We start from the raw sequence: 21,474 nt of genomic DNA, 5'->3' as shown, positions 1-21,474 counted from the left end.
GTCATAAGGACAACCGCAGGATTTCGCCGGGAGCGGGTACTAATCTGAAAAATTGCACCCGCTTCCAGCGAAATCGCGGTAAAATTTCAGTCATAACCACGTCTCACAACTGTGAGATAGGTGGTTACAGTCTGTAACGGAATCAATACGACGATCAAGCAAAAGCCTCGTGCAACGTAAGAACACGGAGTGACCCAAGGACAACCGTCTTCTGCATTATTCCCCCTCGACAATAGACTCAATTTCCCTAGGAGCATTTTGAGGAGCGATATTAAGGTGAATGCCGTAGGAGTGACAGAGATGGTAATAAAGTATTCTTTGTGCCGCATTGTGCCTTTAAATGTAGGTCGTTCCCGCGTGTGTTTCACAACTAGATAGTATGTGAGCTAAAGGCTCGGGGTGTGCATGGCACGCCCTGCAGTTATCATCGGGAATGTCTTGGCTCAAAATGTGGCGACGGTATGTTAAGGTGGAAATGACACCGTCTTGGCATGCAAAAATGAAACCCTCTGTACCAGACTTCAATCCGGGCGATTTAAGGAAAGTAAACGTTAGCTCACAAGACATTGACTGTTCCTTCACATTTCTGTGGAAGATACCGTGCATCCTCTTTTTGAGGAGCTGTACACGAAAGTTTTTCTCTTGTGCTTTCTTAATCCGGGCTTTCAGGAGTGATTACTCGAGATAGATTAGATTTGATGCATTTTGTTCACCCCTAATACTGAAGTCAAGACCGAGTGTTTCAGCAGCCTCCTCCGCTGCTTTGTACAGAAATGCTCCTTTGCCCACTTCCTCGTGATTCCTGACCATTTTAAGAAGAGGGTCTCTTTCATTTGCAACTCTATGTGCTGTACCCAGAAGAATCCTGCTGTGACGACATTCAAGACTCAATATTCCGCGACCCCCTTGACGGCGTGAGATGTACAGTCGCGCATCGAAAGACTTAAGATGCAGGCTTTTGTTCATGTGCAGAACCTTTCTTGTCCCGATATCAAGAGATCTGAGCTAGTTCTTCGTCCATGGAACTACTCCAAATGAATAGAGTAGTATCGGGACGGCAAGGATGTTCGTTGCAGATATTTTTTTCCTCGCTGACAGTTCGGAAGACCAAATCTGTCGGATGAGACATTTGTATCTGCTTCGGAGAGTATCCTTTATAGATGTCGCATCCTGAATGCGGCTCTGTGGCACGCCCAGGTATGTATAAGTCTCTCCAGCGCAAAGGTGTCGTATGGCGCTTCTATCAACGAGCTCAGGATCTTCAGGGATGCCATTAAGTTTTCCTCGCTTCAAATAAACCTCGGCGCATTTATCCAACCCAAATTCCATTCCAATTTCCTTAGTATATCATTCGACAATCCCCAGAGCTAGATGCGGTTGCTCTCTGTATTTAGCATAGATCTTAAGATCGTCCATGTAAAATACATGAGTGACCTTGTACTTTCGATCTGCCGGTTTTCCGCACTAGTACCCGTCGGAATGGCGCAGCGCTAGAGATAGTGGCAATAATGTAAGGCAAAAGAGGAGTGAGCTCATGGTGTCGCCCTGCAAGACACCTCTCTGAAACGTGACCTTGTTAGTTGTCACACGATTTTTGCCAGATGAGATAGTAAATCTGGTTTTCCAAAGCGGCATCAATCTCTCTATGCACCCAACTATTTGCGGATGAACCTTTAAGATTTCCAAAAGACAGATGATAAGTCTATGGGATGTAGAATCGAAAGCTTTCCGATAATAAATCCAGGCCATCGATAGGTCACGCTGGTAGAATGCTGCATCTTTGCAGACACATCTATCGATTAGCAGGTTCTCCCGACATTAGACTACGCCTTTCTTTGAGCCTCGTCGTTCATACATTTCTTGCCACACAGGTTCAATTGCCCGAACAATCCTATCATTTAGGATACCTGTGAATATCTTATAAAGCGTGTTCAGACAAGTTATTGGCCTGTAGTTCTTCGGGTCAGCTAATTTGCCTATTTTCGGCAGGAGTATTGTGCGCCCTCCCACCAACTACTCTGGAATCGGCTCTTCCGACTTCAAATATGAGGTGAAAATACGGGCCAAATGCTGATGGGTTGAAGAAAACTTCTTCCACCAGAAGGTTTTGATACAATCTGGTCCCGGTGCGAAATAGTTCTTCATCCCTCTTAATACTTTTTTCACCTCCTCGGTAGTGATGGGTGGCCATTCTTTATCAGGTGTTGTGAGGGCAACACATAACTCCTTGAAGCTATTTATATTTTCTGAGTCTTCGTCCAGTCTATGCTGAACTTCGTAGACTTCTCTCCAAAATACTTCGACCTCCTCTGGTTTGGGTGGGTTTTCGACACTAACTGGAGGGTCTTGGAAGAGTCGAGATGAGTCACAGAGAAACTGTTGATTTTCTCTGACCCATCTCTCCCTCCGCTCTAGACTTCTCTTAGCGTCAGATAGTATCCGTATTCTCTCAACAATATGCTGCCTCATGTTCAGCAGCTTTGACTTGTTAAGTGTGTGATAACGGGTCCGGAGTTCGCACGTGAACTTTCGAACCTTGGCGGTAAAATACCTGCCAGATGTGATGTAGTCAATCACACATTGAATGCGGGACGCGTACTTTCTTGCCCAGCCTATCTTTATGGCAAGTTGATGCATTCGTCTTTTGGTCTTATGATCAGCCGTTGGTTTTGTTTTACGGTTCACATCGGCCAAAGCTCTCGCTGCATTATACACACAATAATTGATAGCCCAGAGGTCGGATTCACCGGAAAAATGTCCACGAAGCTCGTTATCCATTTAAGCCAGATCTTAAAGCTTGAGAGAAACCTTGGTGTTGATGTTTCTACGGGTCGTAAAGCATCGCTCTCCATCTATTGGATACCTGCCCGCGGTTGGCCTTAGTGTCGCCTCTCTTTCTTTGTTGCCGGCTTGTTCTAGCTGTGGTAGAGTAGGCGTTCCGCTTACATAGCCCCGTTTACGGAGTAGTTCAGCATGGTTTCGCAGACGTTGCTGCGAAAAGTGCGATAGCTCCGGGTGTTTCTCACACCACAGAGCATGCAGCCGTGCCATGTAACCCTGTTCACGGGCCACACTCGCATCGTAGCAGTCTAGCAAGGCGTGATTCAGTTGCTCCGTCCACCCAAAGGTCACGAGATCCCGCCGATCCATCGCATTGAATCCATTTTCATTGGCTCCCCCAGCTGTAGATTGGTCGGCATTGTTGGCCGACCCATTGTCGGGAGCCCTGCGCGTTCTGTTGTTTTGAACCGCAGTTACTACAACTATGTTTGGTGTTGTCATTGTTGTTCCCACGAGAAGCTAGGGAAAGGGGTTCGTCCAACCTTGTAGAGCCCCGCATGCGAGGATAAGGCTGCTTAGTCTGAGAGGTCGCCCGGTATCCCAGAGTCACCGTTCTAGACACTTCACCCAGGTGCCATTCAGCTTTCGGCACGGTTTTCACATCTCCGCTTGTGGGTTAATTCCTTCGGGACCACCCCTGGACAATTGTCGGCGACTGCCTATTTATTTTTGTAACCATATTCAGTAGAAACCCTTGGTACAGGGACCCTCTATCCGCAACCCGAGGACGCTTTCGGTGGCTTTGTCATAGGGCCTTCGGTTTGATTCTAGAGGAATCAAATATATATATATATATATATATGAAAATTACAATTAATAATCTTAGAATTAGTGGAAACATATATGCATCTGTATGATGCATACAGAAAAAATTGGGGGTTTACTTAAATTGCGGCTCAAATCAAAGTTGGTATCATTCCGAAATTAAGCTCCAATAGATACCTGTAGAGCCAAAAAGGTTCGCTTAGAGCGCTCTTGAGAAAAACACGTAGACGCATTCACAAACCCATCGCTTGCAAAGTAGAGCCAGTAAGTTAGGAATCGATTTACAATTATCGACAGATGACTTGAGATGGAAAGTTTCTTGCATATGAATATGCCTTTACGTTGGAAACTTTGCTACATAACTTGCGAATTATATTTATCAAGTAATTATCAGCCTTATCCGACCGACCCGAATTTTGCATAGGAGCTGTGGCTAAAGTTTGATGCCAGCCGTGAACTAATCCAAAAAATCTATTGATACCTTCAAAGATATAAAAAAATAATGCGTATACCAATATACGTGTTCCAAAAGAAGTTTGGATTAAGTGTTTAAGGCCATGTGACGAAAGGGTCACGTGACCAAACCTGGTCTTCAATTTTTCTTTTCCATCTTACGTCTAAACAAAATGAGGTATCGCTCTGAAAGTTTGGGAAATGAAATAGGAGGCAAGAAAGTCCATGTCTCTGCTTTGTTCCGGTTGAAATTTTGAGAAACAATTTTTTAAAGAAAATACCAATGGAAGTTTTCTTTCCCAACTTACGTCCACACGGAATGAGATATCGTGTTAAAAATTTGGCCCGATAAATATAAGGCATGCAAGAATGTGTCTCTGGTCCTAAATAATTAGAATAGTGAAAAAAGTTTTTTTTAATTACTATATTGGAGAAATACCGACCGTGTTGTCGTCAAACCCTGCAAGCATGGACATAGGAAACACGGACTAGGCATGCCATGATAACATGGGCGAGCGCGGTGGAATCCATGGGAGGGGAGAGAATTCCATGAGCGGGGAGAGCCGCCATCTTACGGTGTGCCATTTGATTATGCGCACGAGCATTTTTTCCGACAAACTTTGCATGAAAATATAAACATGTGGGCGCTGCCGTGTTTGTCGCGGGACATCAAAAGGTGGCGGACCTCCCCCCTCATTGCATCACCCCCGCAATGGCATGCCTAGTCCCTTGTTTCCTATGTCAATGCCTGCAAGCAATTTGCAATGTTGTCAATGGGCTAGTTATGAGGTTTACATTTATCAAAGTGGGGCAAAACAACAAAAATCGCTCACGAACATTATGCACAAATAATGCAAAAACTAATGTTTGCATTTGAAATGCAAATAAGCATATTTGGTCTGACATACGTATCAGTCTGATATCAACTGCCAAAGCAGCACTAGCGCAGCGAGTAGACAACTTCCATGGACATAGGAAACAAGGGACTAGGCATAACATTGCGGGGGTGATGCAATGAGGGGGGAGGTCCGCCACCTTTTGATGTCCCGCGAGAAACATGGCAGCGCCCACATGTTTATATTTTCATGCACAGAGTTTGCCAGCAAAAATGCTCGTGCGCATGATCAAATGGCACATCGTAAGATGGTGGTTCTCCCCACTCATGGAATTTTTCCCCCTCCCGTAGATTCAACCCCGCTCGCCCAAGTTATGATGGCATTCCTAGTCCCGTGTTTCCTATGTCTATGACAACTTCGAACTTCTAGGGGTCTGTAGGTAAAACAGATTGCATGATTACCGTCAGAGAAAGTTAAAAGTCAAACTTCTGCTGTAAAACCTAAATGTGTCCGTCGATAATAATCATTATTTGCATAAATAAACTTTATTCTTCCTCCAACTCTTTGCAAGGCTACAAACGATCCTTTAATATTTATTAACATTTCCCGAAAAAAATTTCCGCGTTATTTAAACATTTATTTTTCAATATGGGTGAAAAATATTGATCTTAGGGCTGACTTGATCACCTGTTATACTCATGAAATGGCCTTAGGATCCTTGATAAAAAATGTATTTGTAATATGAAATCGATTTTTAGAAATATAAGGATAGAAAAATGAAATTAAATAATAATAAACAAATTTAAAGATTATGAATTTTAATTAATTGACTCCTGATATAAATATAAACATGTAAAATGAATTTAAAGTGTGGTAGTAATAAGAAATTAAAAAATAGGATTCATGAATAAATAATAGTTAAAAATGAGAGTGTGATACGGAATTTAAAAGTTAGAGTTTGATCATATTTTTTTCATTCCTGGCAAAATTAAGGATCCTCAATTAACTTAGAAATTGCTTTAAAAAATGCAACGTTAGATTATTATATTGTAATAAATATGACATGTAAAAAACAAATGACACAATTATGAATTTGAGATTTCTGAAGCCATCTCAGTTAATTGTGAGATAACTAATTAAAGCAATACCTGATTGCAGTCGCATTTTTTTACAAATAATTAGAAATTTAGTCTTAATGTTACCATGTATAAAAAATTATTATAGTTAATTATTTAATTGTTAATTAATCATAATTATTTAATCCTTATCAATTTCGGTATTAAATCCCTGTCACTCATCATTAACATGTAATATTATAAACCATCATATCATTATAAATTAAAAAGTATATATTTTTAAATAACGCAAAAATGGGGGAATATTAACACAAAAAGACTCCTGTGATGTAAACAGAAAAACTTTTATTTTAAAAAATGTCGATTCAATTACACTTTTATTTTATTGGCTAAATAAGTGTAATTCCATTTTATATTGCCGTTCGGTTTCGGCCTTAATAGACATTTTTAAAATACCTGACTATAATAATACTCAGGGATTTTTTTAAAGTGATTTAACACAAAAATTGAATAAGTTACAGAAATTGTATTTAAAAATTTAGCTAAACAAATGCAATAGTACAGAAACATGTTTTTGTTAAAAATGTTTATGTACATTATAGAATAGAGAAAAAGTACAATTCTACAATGTCAAATTGTATTAAATCCAATCAGAAGTTGGCAAAATTTTTCATTGTTGTAGTCTTTTTTAAACGTTTTATACTGAAGTAGAAACATTTTTGTTTTCATATTCATGATTGGAGGTTTTGTTCATTTTCGCGGATGAATATAACTAAGGGAGAAAATTTGCAAAATCAGGTTTTACATTTAATGTCAATCAGGTCCTCATTCTATTCCCTTGAAAATTAAATTTAGAAAAATATAGACGTCAACTTATTCATTACCTCGATTAATCAAAACACAAATTAAGAATCTTTTGGGCTATTTTGAAAATTTATATTTCAATAGAAAAGGGCTGGGGGCGAACGAAACTTTTTCAGGGGCATAAAATGAAGACCTGATTTACGTATTCTATCAATGTTGAATTTTTTCATTTTTTTCGTTGCGAGTTATTTATCTGCGAAAATGAAAACAATCTCCATAGTATCAAGTTTTAAGACAACAATTTGCAATAGTTGAAAAAAGGCTACAACTATGACGAGTTTAACTAAAACTGAACCTTACGGGTTAATTTTCTATTTTAAAAACTCAAAACAACGATTTAAATAAGCCTATGAAAGCGATGAAAAACAATTACGTGTAACTTGCTGTTAAGATACAATTCCCATTCATGATTTGACAATAAAATAACTTTTGCAAATGTGAAATAAAAGTTTCAAGACTAATTTAAGTCAATTTTACATTGTAGAACTGGAGTTTATCTCTACATCCTTCAATATGGGTAATTATTTTTAAATTGCATGTCCCTTTCCCTTTTTGAAAATAAAACGTTTAAATAAATAAAAATAAAGTAATTTGATACATTTATCTAATGAAGCCCGCCTGGCTCGTTTCCAATTGGAATACACATACATACACACACACCCAAATGTATATATAATGTCGCAACCGCTCTCACCCATTTGTCATATTCGCTGGGGAAGCGGAAGCACCGTAGCGCCCCTGTCGGTGATATGCACTAATTCTCGTTAGATGAGTGTTTAATGTTTACATGCGATCAGCTGTGATTTTGAATCAAAGTAAAAATAATCACGATAATTACAATTGTGTTTTTGTGCTGTGTTATCAGCGTGGCCGTTTTAGTCGAAGAAAAAAATTCCCGTGTTTTTCCATTGAAGAGTTTTAAGTGAAATACAAATAAACTTCAAAATTTATAACTTTTATAAATTATAGAGTTCAAAAATTCAGATTAAGTTCCAAAGATAGAAATTCACGTTAACATTTTGAATAGTCTAAATTGAAGAATGAAGCAATGAATTTTAAACATTTACGAAATTATATTATTTTAAGTAATTTTAAACTAGACACATTAAAAATTGAAAAATAATTTTTTTAATTAAATAGTTCTTAAATCAGAAGCTAAATTATTTTTATTTTAAATAGTCTAGGCATCCTGCAAAAGCTTTAAAATTTTATTTCGAAATCTTTAAAAGTCTAAAAGTGGTTTTAAATTTTTCCAAATTCAAAATAATTTTTTAATTTTTCGTCAGAACTCTTAAACTTCTTTCAAAATTAATTGCATTTTTTCTATAACTTTTAGAAAATCCTGCAAATTAAAAAAATTAAATTTGAATTTATAAATAACACTAGAACATTTCTTAATTCTAAAAATGTTAGAGAAATATTAAGAGATATTTAGAAGTTGTTAAAAGATTCGAATTAAATTTAGAACTTGAAATAATTTGAAATACTTACAGCCAAACTTAAAATAAAATTTCAATTCTTCTAGATTTCTAACAGAAAATTTAGAATTTTGTTAAGAATTGTGAAAGACTACAAAAGACTAAAAATTTTCTTAAGATTCTTAGGAAAATTAAAAATGATTTTTCACTTTGAAATATTATTGTAGCAGAAATTTTAAGAAGATTTTAAGAGATTTAAAAAATGATCAAAAAAGAACATGGAAGATTTGAAGGATTTTATTTAATTTGCTAAATTATCAAAAATTTCAGGAAAATTTCGGTTAATTTTAAAATATATTTAGAAGTTCTGAAAAAAAAATGTTTACACACTTCGTTTAAATTACTTGAAATAATTTCAAGGTTTTTATTAATTTTGAATCTTTTAAAAACTTCTACATATCTCTTAAAATTACTCACATTGTTTCTACAAATAATAAGTGTTCAATTGTTATTTATGCGTTAAAATTTAACAATTTTAACGCATAAATTAAACACTTTTTAAATAAAACAATTAAAATTGTAAAGCTAAAAGTTCAAAAGTTCTTCGAAAATCTAAAGATTTAAGGTTTTCTATGTAACACAATTCAGTTTCAAACTGTTTTCTTTTAATTATATGGTTTCAATTTACCCGTCTTAAATGAACAGCGAAATATTTCTAAATATTAAATACTTATTCTTTTGCTACATTAAGAAAAAGAAATTTTAAATTAAATGGGGTAAAAATTAAATAATTTAGACTCACAATATTTTAAATTTAATAAAAGCCTTGAATTATGACCATATTATTATGGATTTATTTTTAAGTTGAAATTAGTAAAACGCACGTTTACATTTTTTAATAGCTTAAAAAATTAATAGAAATAATATATTAATAAACTTATTTATTAGATTAAATATAAAAAATAATATAAAGGAATACCTGAAGCTCTGAATTAAAAATTTATTATTGATAAATCATGAAAATTTGTATTTAAAAATAAAATTGCTGGAATGAATGATATATTAATTTCAATTCTTATCCAGACTTTCGGATTGAAACAATTACAATATGGAAATTCTCAAATTTTGAACGGATCTAGAATTGTTTGGTTAAATCAATTATTGTTCAGATTTCTATACTTAGAGTACAGATCCATTTTAAAAATAATTTATTTATTTACATTTACAGTTGATAAAATAAGACTGTTTATTATCAAAAATTTTAAACTTTAAATGCTTTTAATTTTTAATTGCTTAAATCCTCAAAACTGCACTTTAATTATTTTAAAACCCGTTAAAATCGTACTTGGGCAGATTTTTCTTCTGAAAATTCGTAAATTCTCGGTTTCCCGGTCTGACTGCCACCCCTTTTTAATAAAAAAATCTCCGATTTTAAAAACTCCTAATTTTGAATTTTTGTTAACCTTTAAAACTGTATTTTAAGATTCTTTAAATTAAAATATATGCTTAAAAATTACAAATCTTAAATGGAAAATTTTTTAAGTGAACGATTTTCGAATTAGGCATTCTAAACTAAATGATATAATGATTTATAAGATATCACAATTTAGGAAATTATTTTAAAACTGTTGCAATCACAGTTGGACACAATTTCTACTCTAGAAATTTTATAAAATTCTCGGTCAAAAAATAAATTCACTGTCATTTCCCGGTTTTCCCCGGTTCCATAAAATTCCCGGTCATTTCCCAGTTTACCAAGTTTCCCGTTCCAACGGTCATCCCTGACATTGCATGCAAATATCACAATTCCTATCTTTAACTGATGCAATCGCTAAGTCAATACAATCCATTACAATATATTTAGCTGCTCTTTCCCCTTCAGTTTTCGATTCTTCTCAAAGAGCAGCACGTAAGGAACACGGGTGATTAGTAAGGTCTGAATAAGTTAGTTTGTAGGGAGAAACTTTTAATTGTTTTCCAGATTCTTTATTCGAGAAAAAAATCGTGACTGCTAAGCCCTTTGCATACAAATCTTTTGCAATTTGACTATCGGAGGTTTTTCCCCATTCTTGCTCTAGGCTTGTCTTACAAATGACACTGGCTTCAATTCTTTCACTAATACCGTTTATTCGGATTTCCTCTATTCTAATCACATGTATTATAGACAAAGCCTTTCCTTTTTTAATAGTTTCTTCATGAAACTCAATCCCATGCTTTATTGACTCAAATCCAGTTTTTATTATAATATTCATAATGAGCTCTAAATGTAAATAATCATATTGAGGTTATGTTTACATCGGCTTAAAGAATTTATGTGCGTTTGAAAACTTATAATTACCGTGTGCCTATTTTAACATTTCTTTCTGGACTAGAACTTTTGAAGTAGTAAATATCTACTTTCGCTTTTTATTTAGAAATTTATATATTTATAAAAGTATTCTAAAGTAATATCACAGTGTACCAATTATTTGAATTTCTATCTAACGAGAATTTTCGTTTGCTGCCGCTCCGAGCGCCAGCAGTCATGCGAGCGGATTAGTTCGCGACTGGAATCAAACTTCAGCCAGTGCTTTTGCACGCGATCAGGTAGGGCTGACCGTTATATTTACTTTAATTGCGGTATTAATTTTTAACTTAATTATCTTCATTGTGTTATGTCCATCAGAGTTCGGTTACATGTGTGCTTCAAGGTGAATATTGTGTTACTAATTAAACATAATATCCAAGTGGGCAAAAAGTAAAATAGTTTCTTTAGGAATAGGCTCAATCACAATTGAGATCCTTTAGAACTCCATGTATGATTTCATTTAGTGCTCATTTATCGTTTTTGGTTCCTTTACAGCAAGTGTGGTTCATTTTTTTGCAGTTCCTTGGGAACCACAAATGGGTTCTACGGGAAACCTCAGTTTTTTCTGCGTATAATTCGACCCGAGTTTTCTACAAATGTTTTTTATGTTCTGTCACGTGACTAAAGGAGCAGGAATTTTAAATTTAGTATTCTGAAAATATTCAACTGTCACCAGAAATTGAGCTGAAAGAAAATATTTATTAACTGTTATTATTTATTATCCTCATAACTAAATATTGTAAACAATATATGTATACTGAAAATTTTATCACTGTATGTTTCCGTGAGAATCGGAGCTTATGTTGAATAATTTACGTAATGATCAGGACTATATGTAAAATTATATGAAATTAATAAAATTTCTCTGTATACATAAAACGCTCAAACGCATAAAAAGGTTACATTATGTTTATGTATGGACCCACCATATTTGATATGTGTTAAACATAGTGTTGCGTATTTTTATACGTATATAACGTGTTTTATGTTTTATATATACAGAACCTCGATTAACGTGTCACAACCTAACCAAGTAATATTTTTACATGTTTCTGGCGATACTAAATATTGCCGACAAATTATCGGAACATTTTAATATGTTGAACGGTCGTCGACCAAATGAGAGAAGGTGATACAGAGCCATACAATTCTTACTGCAATAATATCTCAGTGTTTACTTGTCGAGTATTCTAGACAAATAGCTCCCCCAATCAGAAATTGTACACACCTAGTAAAAAAAGTTTGGAATTCGCCTTAATCTTTCTTTCTGATACGTTAAAACAAAATGAGGCGTATTTTGTTTAATTGAAATTGTGCGATTTAAATGCTTGTCAATTTATTTGAATGGGAATACTTGTTAAACTGTTACAATGAGTGGCATAGTCCGGATTTCGTCAAGGAAAAAGTATTAATGACTGAGCAGAAAGTACGTTACTATTCACAGGGAAAAATTAGGACAATTTACGACATAAAATTTACAAATTTCATAATTTATTTTTGCGGGAGAAATTGTTTTAAAATCATGAAAGTTCTACATTGTTACGAGCACAGATTAAACTTTCCCAGTTTTTTCGATCATCCATTAATTAAGATATGTGTACAAGCGTGCTTTGATTTCTGAGCTATTAAAGAATAATTCTTATAAAACACCATTCACATATTGTTAAAAGCATTTGTTCTATATCGCATTTTTTTATGTCAGTAATAACAAATTAGTGGCACAAAAAGAGGTAAGGGATATTTCGTTACTTGAAAATCAGCTTTTTCGGCTCCTGCAAACCGCATTCCCTCGGAAGTAAATTAATTTTTTCGATTAAACTTTTCTTCCTGTATTCAGTATACCCATATCTCAGGAACATAATATTTTTTTAATCAAAAGTTAAATTTTTTATTGTGATAAGCCAAATTTCAGAATATATATTTTTTTTTTTAAATTGATTATTAAATTTTTATCACTGTCGAAAGACAACTCAAGCAGTGTGAAAAAAAGTGTCAACCCGACTTTGTTAACTTTGTGCTATATTACCTTATAAGTGGAAAGTTATTTGCTATCAAACTCTTTCCCTATCGATTCAGGAATACTTCAGCTCGGAAGCATGTTTGTTCGTTTTAATTGCGAACTCGATTTTACAGAATATTTTTGTCCTCCCCTGTAAAACTGTTTTTTTGTCCCTTGCCTCCTCATCATTCCCAGGCGGAAAAATTATACACTATTACTATATACAATACTGCAACCTATACATAAACTATATATAATATTTCCGTCTGGGTCTGCCACCCTTCATATATAGTACTGCAAACTAGGGCTGAGCAGCACGCATGGAGAATAGACATAAGGAGCCCAAAGTCCTGTACATTGACTTCACCAAGAACAAACATTTTTCTGTCGGATGTACAATAACGCATTGAAATGCTCAATCTTCCCGAGCGGAATTTTATCCCCGTGCCACATTAGCGCCATACACGGGCAAGGAATGTATGCCATGCCCATACGACAAAAATTTACTCATTTTCGGTTACACTACTTTGGGCTCCTTATGTCTATTCTCCTGGCACCACGTGTGGGATAAACCGATTCATCTACAACCTTATTGGAGACTCTAATTATCACTTTTCATAAATAAAAAATTGTAAGATAAGCGACAGTTTTCTTTTTCACATGCTAAACATTATTTCTAATATTTTGGTAAGGTTGCGCAGTAGTTGATTGCAAACAATTTTTACGATTTGTCTTTCAGAAATTAATATTTCTGTGAGGGTTGGGGCTTCGTATAGGGGCGAGGTTCGCGTTTCCTACAAGAGTAGGCGAGAGGGTAGTTTAAATTTTAGAAAGGTATATCAGATGCAGCGGTCAACTTAGCATACTAAAAAGAATTAAATATGCCTCTTACATCATCAAGCGGGAGGGGGTGTCCAAAACCCCTCTCTAATTCTGCCGTCATGAATCTGAGGGAAATCAAGTATAGCTCTTATGCTTCCAATTAGATAAAAATTGACTTCTCTTGAACACTAATTACGCTGAAGAATTTAGGCGATTTGAAGTGACTTTAAATCTCTTGAATCAAAAAGAATTGACTGACTGCTACGAATTTGCCCCAAACAGTTTATTTTTCATGAACAAATAGAATGCTTAATTGAAATTAAAGTATTATGCCTCAACATCCCGAAATTTTCTTGTATGAACAATTTTGGATTATGCCGCCCACGCCAAAAGATAAAATATTTGTATGAATGAACTGACGTGTTCACGCTGTCTACTTTTCTAGAAATTTTTTTTCATGTTTTTTTCATCATTGAGAATTTCAATGTGAATACAAATATTTGAAGATCATACAAATAAAATAAAGAGTGTTTCAACAGTTTTTTTTAAACCGAAGAATTATTATTAAGAAATACGTATAATGTATACACCTCTGAAAAATTACCCCGGATACAAATTTTCTCTCCAAATCAGTCATTAAAATTTCAATGATTTTCATTCAAATTTCACTAATTGAAATAGCTGGAAATGGGTTACTGACAATTATTGCAAAGTTACTTACTGGTTCACTTAAACAAACAATTCCGAAAGATTATAGCACTGCAGCGTGTCAATGAAGCAGTCATAATAAACTGAGATTTTTGTAAATTAAATCTAATAATTCTATTAAGAACGTAAAACTCATAGCTATTGTTGCAGCATACTTACAGCCCGAAATTAGAAAATATATTTAATTAAGAAATCGTTTTTGCGATTTATAATTAAAATTATGATAACAACGCTTTACATTAAAACTTATTAAAAGGTTATGTCGCGCATCCGTTGCTTTAGTGTTACCGAATTGATTATTGAAATGTCCGAAACCACTTATTAATCAGTGCAATGTCCAACTACTATTTCAATCATTGCATTTTTCACTGATTGGTATTCAGACAGAATTACCGGTTTTGTCTGTCTTAATTTTTATTTCGTGAAATTTGACCCGGTTTAAATTTTTTTGCAGTTGATACTGAACTAATCTATTCAGATTATTACATTTTCGAAGTAGGGACATTAGGTGTCAAAAAAGTTCCATCTTTAAAGAAAAAGCTAATTTCAAAACATCATTTAGTAATTAATTAAAACAGACATATTTTCGATAAATTGAAATAAAGTATAATGCCTGAATTAAAAGATATCCCTGTGGTATTCATAGGCAGTTCTGCAGATTGAAACTGATTTTAAGCTTAGTGCCTCTATTTGAAAAGAAAATCACTCTAATATCGAAATTGAATCAACTCTCTTATTAACAATTTTATGTGCCAGAATCGGAAAAAAGCTCAGAAATAAAAATCAGATTCTCAACTTTACTTCCTTTACGGGTCGTTAGATACGAATATATTACAAAAAAATAGGAAGGAAAAAGAAAGTCAACCAAAACCAACCTCTCACTCTTTTCTTACTCTTTCTCTGCCTTCTTCATACTGCTAATCCCAGCCTGATTTAAAGCCAGTTTACTTTCTTACGAGATATTATTTATAGTAGAACTATCATATTATGAATAGATTAGTATACAAAGTTATAAGGTCTAATTCATCATTCTTTTAAAAATTTGTATAGAAAAACTCTCATTTTTGTACCTAATTAATAATTATTTGTATAATGTAGCCAGTCAAAGTGTTTTACTAATCGATTAAAATTCTTTATAATAATATATTTTGACGATCTCTAATTACATTCATCCCATTTTCCAGATGTATGTCAATTTGGCATTCATTTTCTACATTTTGTTTCAATTGTAAAACTAAATATTCCAAAAAAAGTTTTTGTTATGTAATAAATGATTTCATTTAATCATTATCATTTATTTATTACGTGAGGAGCTATATGATATGTACTTATAAAACTCTATCATACATGAACGTGAATAATTTCTGAATATATGGTACCGTTTATACCCGCAAGCAGTAAAAACGCGAAATAACTACGACCATTCTTCAAAGCTAGTTTTAACTAGCCAAAACGCGAAGTAACCAAGCCCTTTGTTAAAACCCCGAAGATTTTTTGAATTAGTACTTTTTAAAGGATGACCTGGAAGAGGGGTTCGAGATGTAACCAATCACTCTTCTGCGACCAGTCGCTAACATTTTTAATATGCAAAATTAATATGCAATATCACTACAGGTAAACCTAGTTCTTACAAAAGCACAATTGGGTGAATCTAGTTTTAACTGGCTTGAATCCATTTGAAATCAGGTAGGTTCTATACTTGAAGTTCCTAAATCTCTCGGGGACGAAATATGTTTTTTTAAAGGAAATTAGGCGATACGTATTTTTGCGATTTGTGACAACAAGTTTTTTCACTACTAAAAGTCGATTTTCTCAGCAACAAAAAAACACACTTTTATTTTTTTGTAACTTAACCCCTTTTCCAGCTCTTCAGAGCTAATTTTACAGAATTTTCCATAATTCTAACCCCTTTTCCAAAAATTCATTGCAAAAATTTTCTTGTTGCTAGATACGGTGCCCTGAAAACTACCCTATAATAAAAAATGTACATTCTTCGGAAAATTGACTCTTTTAAGCAGTTTGCTCTCCTTTTTTGGAAATCATTACTATAGATCTATTGGAATCTTTACAAATCCTTTTCAGTTGATTTATATTTGTTTAAATAAATTCCATTTGTTTAAATAATCTCTTTTTCTTGAAAAGTTGTATAAAATCTGTTTTCTGAGATCGGACTGGTAGTTTATTATCTGAAAAAGACTTAATTTATTTCAAAATTTCTCCCTATTGTTTAAACATAATTATTATTATTATCAATTGTCAACTTTTCTACAAATTATGGTAGAAAAGTCAGCGTTTTTGTAATAAACCTATGGATTTTAATTTCAAGGTATCTTGTCTACATTATCTAATAAATCATCAACTGTTTAAACAAATTTAATTTATTTAAACAATTTTTTTGTTTCATTTGCGTAAAATCCTGTTTTTTTAGATCGTACTAGCCAAATGTTATTTTTAAGAGACATTCATATTTCCATATAATTTCCATTGTTTAAATAATAAAATTATTATTTATTTTCAACATTTCATTAATAATTCAAGATAATTGAATTGTTTTAAATATTTTTTTCGGTAAATCCAGAAATTAAATTATTTTTTCAAATAATAAATGTTATAATTAAATTTGTTATAATTGTTATAATTATTATAAATGCATTTGTTTAAACAATTAAGGATTCATTACATCATGTAGACAAGATACTTTGAAATTAAAACCGATAGATTTATTATTAGAAAAGATGATTTTTCTACTATAATTTGAAAAAAAGTTGAAAATTGATAATAATAATTAATTGTTTGAACAATAGAAAGAAATTTTGAAATGAATAAAGTCTTTTTGGGACAATAAACTGCCATTCTGATCTCAAAAAACAGATTTTATGCGAATTTTCAAGAAAAACACATTTAAACAAATAGAATTCATTTAAATAAATGGAAATTAACTGAAGAACATTTGTTAACATTTCAATAGACCTATAGTAATGATTTTTGGAAAAAATGGAGAACAAACTGCTTAAAAGAGTCTATTTCCTGAAGATTGTGCATTTTTGGATTTAAGGTTAGTTTTCAGGGCACCGCGGGGGTGGGTTAGAAGCGTCAAATCCATATTTATAATAGGTCAAATTCTTTGTTGGAAAGTTCTCTAAAGTGCTATAACTTTAATGTGAACTTTTCCCTAACCCTGAACAATTATTCGAAAAATACCAAAAAGTTACTTTTTCCCATGCACTTTCCCATGCAAATTTGAAGTCCCAACAGGTACCATTAACCCGATTCGTTAATTCAGTGGTAGCGTGGCTTCATAGTGAGCAGATGAAGTGCGCGTTGGGTCTGAAACGAACCATAATAACTAGAACGTCGGTACTATCTCGTTTTGAGCGTCGAAGTAATTTTTTTAATTTCTATGAAGTTTATGAGTATTTTCGAAAGGTTTTTGTTTTTTTTGAGTTATATATTGATTTTTCATCTCTTATAGCATGGCGCAACGAACATACACTGAAGTCACGTTACACATGTTGGAAAGACTGTAATTATAAGATGATAGAATTTAAGACGTAAATATATTGTTCTTTTTTCTTTGTGAATGTTTACAATTTTCTACAAAAATAAAATTTGTATAAGTCGAAATATAACGAGTTAATGTTTGAAACTTCAAATTTCCTCTTTTGAATAAAATGCTAATTGACACCAAATACTTAAGAATGTCCTTTTTACCCATAGAGTTCGTGATTTTTTTCGTAAAAATACGCTTCTTGAACTTTACTAAAAATTCAAATTTCTGAATTTTTTGAAAAGTTGTGAATTTTGTTATAAATGTCTATATTTTTGGGAGGTAGGTGTTTTTATCATTAAAAATATAATATTTGTTTGAATTTTTTTGCTATCTTTATTATATTCCCTTAAACAGGAAGTATTTAAGAGCGTGCAGGAATTTTATCCAATTTTTTTATTGATATTTTACCGTTCTAACATGTTTTGGGTCTGAAATGACCCACAATTAACTGAGAAGGTGCCAAAAAAAGCGATAAACTGATCTGGTTAAAAATCAAAATTACTTGCAATAACCGTGTCAATTTTGATCATCAGATCAATGCTTCCCTTTTTCAATTCGATGAATAAATACATGGCAACGCGGTTTTGTTGTTGGAAAGTGGAGGGTCATTTCCGAAGTAGTTTTTTAGGTAGAATCCGAATCCGGTATCAGAATTGGCTCATCACGTCAGGATTTTAGGATATTTGCGGTTATATACCCAAAAAATTGCGTTTTTGGATACTTTTGAGGTTATGTACAGAAGACATAAAATGATTTGGGATTTTTTCTTTAATTGTATCATATAGTACAGCTCTTTCTCTATAATTTAAGAGTCGCAGCGTTCAATTACCATTTTTTGGCTACATAACCTCAAATATCTTAAAATCCTAACTTGATGGGCTGATTCTGACCCCGGATTCGGATTCTATGTAAAAAATTACTTCGGAAATGGCCCTACACTTTCCAACAACTGACATGGCCCCATTATTTGCAGGCCTGTGTTATTTATCTGAAAAAAATATTTCTTTCACTGAAAGAAATCTAAATTACTTGATCCACGCATAAATTAAGTACGTATTTTAAATACGAATTTTTCAATTCAAATAACTGATTTAATTGAAATAAGGAAAAATGTATTGGTTGTGAAGATCAGAATCAAAGAAACAACATTCTGAGTTCTCAAGAAATTATTTCTTTGACTTTATAATGTTCACATTGATTTTAAAATAATATTTCTTTGTATGAAAGAATATTACCAACGATAATATTAAGCGCATTTTCTTTTATCCAGCAATTTTCTCATTATATTATCAGTGCTTTAAATAAAATACAAAACAATTGCATTAAGAAACTATTATTATGTGAATTTTACCTATTTTTAAACCGAGTGGTTGCATGCAAAAACAGCCTGCTTGTATTATGAGTTTGAGTCCCTTGCTTTTATCCTCTAGAAATAGAAGCAGGTTGTAATTTGATGCAACCGCCTAATTTAAACACTATCCTTTTTTTTTAATTTTTTCTACTTCTGAATGAACTAATCAATCAATCTTTCAAACTGTAGATAAATCTGGTTGTTAAACGTCCACCAACAGGAAGGAAAGTTTACACTATAATGAACATTGACGAAGCATTTCACAACGAGATTCTCTTTTACACCAAGTACGCAACATTATACTCAAATATTCCAAGATTATTGTATGCTTCTGAGAAACCACCCTATGATTCTGTCATTGTTATGGAAAATATCAACAAGCAAGGTTATAGCTTGAATTTAAACATCCATAACTTTCAATTTGAATTGGTTTTAGCAGCTGTACGTGAAATTGCTCAATTTCATTCTAACTCATATATTATGAAGGAACTATTCCCTAAAGAATTTTATGATACCGTCGAAAATATCAAACCTGTAAGGTATCCACCAACAGAAGATAACCCTGGAGTTTTAAAAGTCAGAGCCATAATTCCAAGGATAATAAAGTATCTACAGAGACAAAACTACGAAGAAGTTTTCTGTAGAAAACTTGAAAAATTTTTATACAATGGATATTCATATGCTACAGTTGATTTGTATAAGCCAATCGAACCTTTGGCAACATTGTGTCATGGAGATTTTACAAGAAATAATGTTTTCTTCAAAGAAACCGTAGACGGTATTAAAGCAAAGCTGATAGATTTTGGAATGATATACTATGGTTCACCAGGTAAGGATCTTTCTCTATTTTTGCACTTGAGTGGTACCAGAATTCAAAGGACTGAGAAGTTTCCAGAAATTTTCGAAGCTTATTATGGAACTCTTCTACAAGGTTTAAAGCAAAAGGGAATATCGAATCTGGAAAGGTTCTCGAAAGATGCTTTATTAGAAGACTACAAATCTCACGCATTTTTCGGATTCTTGATCGTTTCTATATTTCTGCCCGTCATGCTAGGATATTTCGGAAATGACTCAAATGTAGTATTGAAACTACCTTCAGAGAAAATTTGTGAAATTTATAATGGAATTGGAGGAGAGGAGTATACAAAGATATTAGTGGATATGGTACTTGATTTACGTGAAGCTGGTTGCTTGGTTCATATGATGGAAATGTAAACTTTTATTCTTAATAAACCTGTGAAATCATTTATATGCATGTATGTATGTATGTATGTACATTAACAATATTTCCTGCATTTAAAAATACAGATTATCAACCTTCATGAAAAAGGTAATTCTTAAAATTTTTCTATGAATAAAAAGTTCTAAAAATCGATTCAGTCTCATATGTATCAGAAAAAGAATTTCTCATCTGTGTAAAGTTTGTGAACAAAAAATTTCATTAAATACTATAGAATGTCATGTTGATGAATTCTGAGCGCTACTTCCTGCCCAGAGTACGTAGAGTTGAAGTAATATGAATCAAAAGATATTTTATGAGTTACGGTATCCATTCGCGTTATATTTAAAACAGTAGAACACTGAATTGATTCTTTCTGAGTGTTGCAGGAATGCTTTATACACCGTCGTTGTCAGAGGTGTCGAGTATAAAACCCGAATGTATATTTCATTGTATTCTGGTTCTTTTGGTTTTGAGAGAGTGAGAGAAACAGAGACACGGGAGAACAGAAGAATGGCAGAGAGTGTGCAAGATAATAACCCTGCACAGGTGTACACATAAAAGTGTCACTAAAAGATGAAAAAAAAGCAAGCATGAAAAATGATTATCATCGCTACAATTTAGGGTGCTTTCAAAAGTGGTTACTTTGATAAAATATGGCTATGTAAATTCAGCAATTTAAAAAGAGTTGAGGGAAGATAAATACATGCTTTTATCTTACAAAATATAGAAAATGAGTGTATATTATCATTTTGATAGAGCAAAGTTGCTTTGAAATGGCTAAAAAATTTAAATTCTAAAAAGGTATCTCATTTTTTTCTAAAGTAGATTATACACGTCCATGTTAAAGGCTTTTAAGTTTCCATGTCAATGATAGAACATCGAAAGCAGATATTTGTTTCTTTCATATCGCCCATCATTATGATGCTTAAGGAATATCGTTGATGAATCAACAAATGCAAAATGCAACGGTCAACAGTAGGAACTGATATTGCCGATGAATGTGGCCTTCGTAACCATCGATTAGTACGATTATGAGCTCCGACAGGATTTCCAAATTACCATTAACGCCATTCTCGCTTTGAAACATAGTACCTCTCCATACAATTGCGTCGTTGCTTGTTACAATCCAGTTCTGCATGGCGCAATCTCATTAATATAATCTCTGTTTTACGTGGACATTGCGTACTTGATAAAAAAAAGATACTTTATTTATCTGAATCCG

At 33.2% G+C, this 21,474-nt stretch overlaps 2 protein-coding genes across 2 annotated transcripts in view; one reads left to right on the top strand and one right to left on the bottom strand.

Annotated features, from left to right (window-relative positions):
- Positions 1 to 20,315, top strand: part of LOC117168024 — a 25,392-nt gene extending 5,077 nt beyond the window's left edge. Inside the window, exon 2 of the mRNA XM_033353343.1 lies at positions 19,220 to 20,315. Within this exon, the coding sequence (XP_033209234.1) occupies positions 19,220 to 20,245 (1,026 nt within the window). The 3' untranslated portion in view covers positions 20,246 to 20,315. The remainder of the gene's footprint in view (positions 1 to 19,219) is intronic.
- The window catches only part of LOC117168023 (nucleolysin TIAR-like), a 1,157,331-nt gene that overhangs the window by 948,598 nt on the left and 187,259 nt on the right, over positions 1 to 21,474 (bottom strand). The gene's annotated exons all lie outside the window — the stretch shown is intronic.

Source organism: Belonocnema kinseyi, chromosome 2 (genome assembly GCF_010883055.1).
Source record: "Belonocnema kinseyi isolate 2016_QV_RU_SX_M_011 chromosome 2, B_treatae_v1, whole genome shotgun sequence".
Lineage (NCBI taxonomy): Eukaryota > Metazoa > Arthropoda > Insecta > Hymenoptera > Cynipidae > Belonocnema > Belonocnema kinseyi.
The sequence above is the reverse complement of the archived record's forward strand: the minus strand, read 5'-3'. Positions and strand labels throughout refer to the sequence as shown.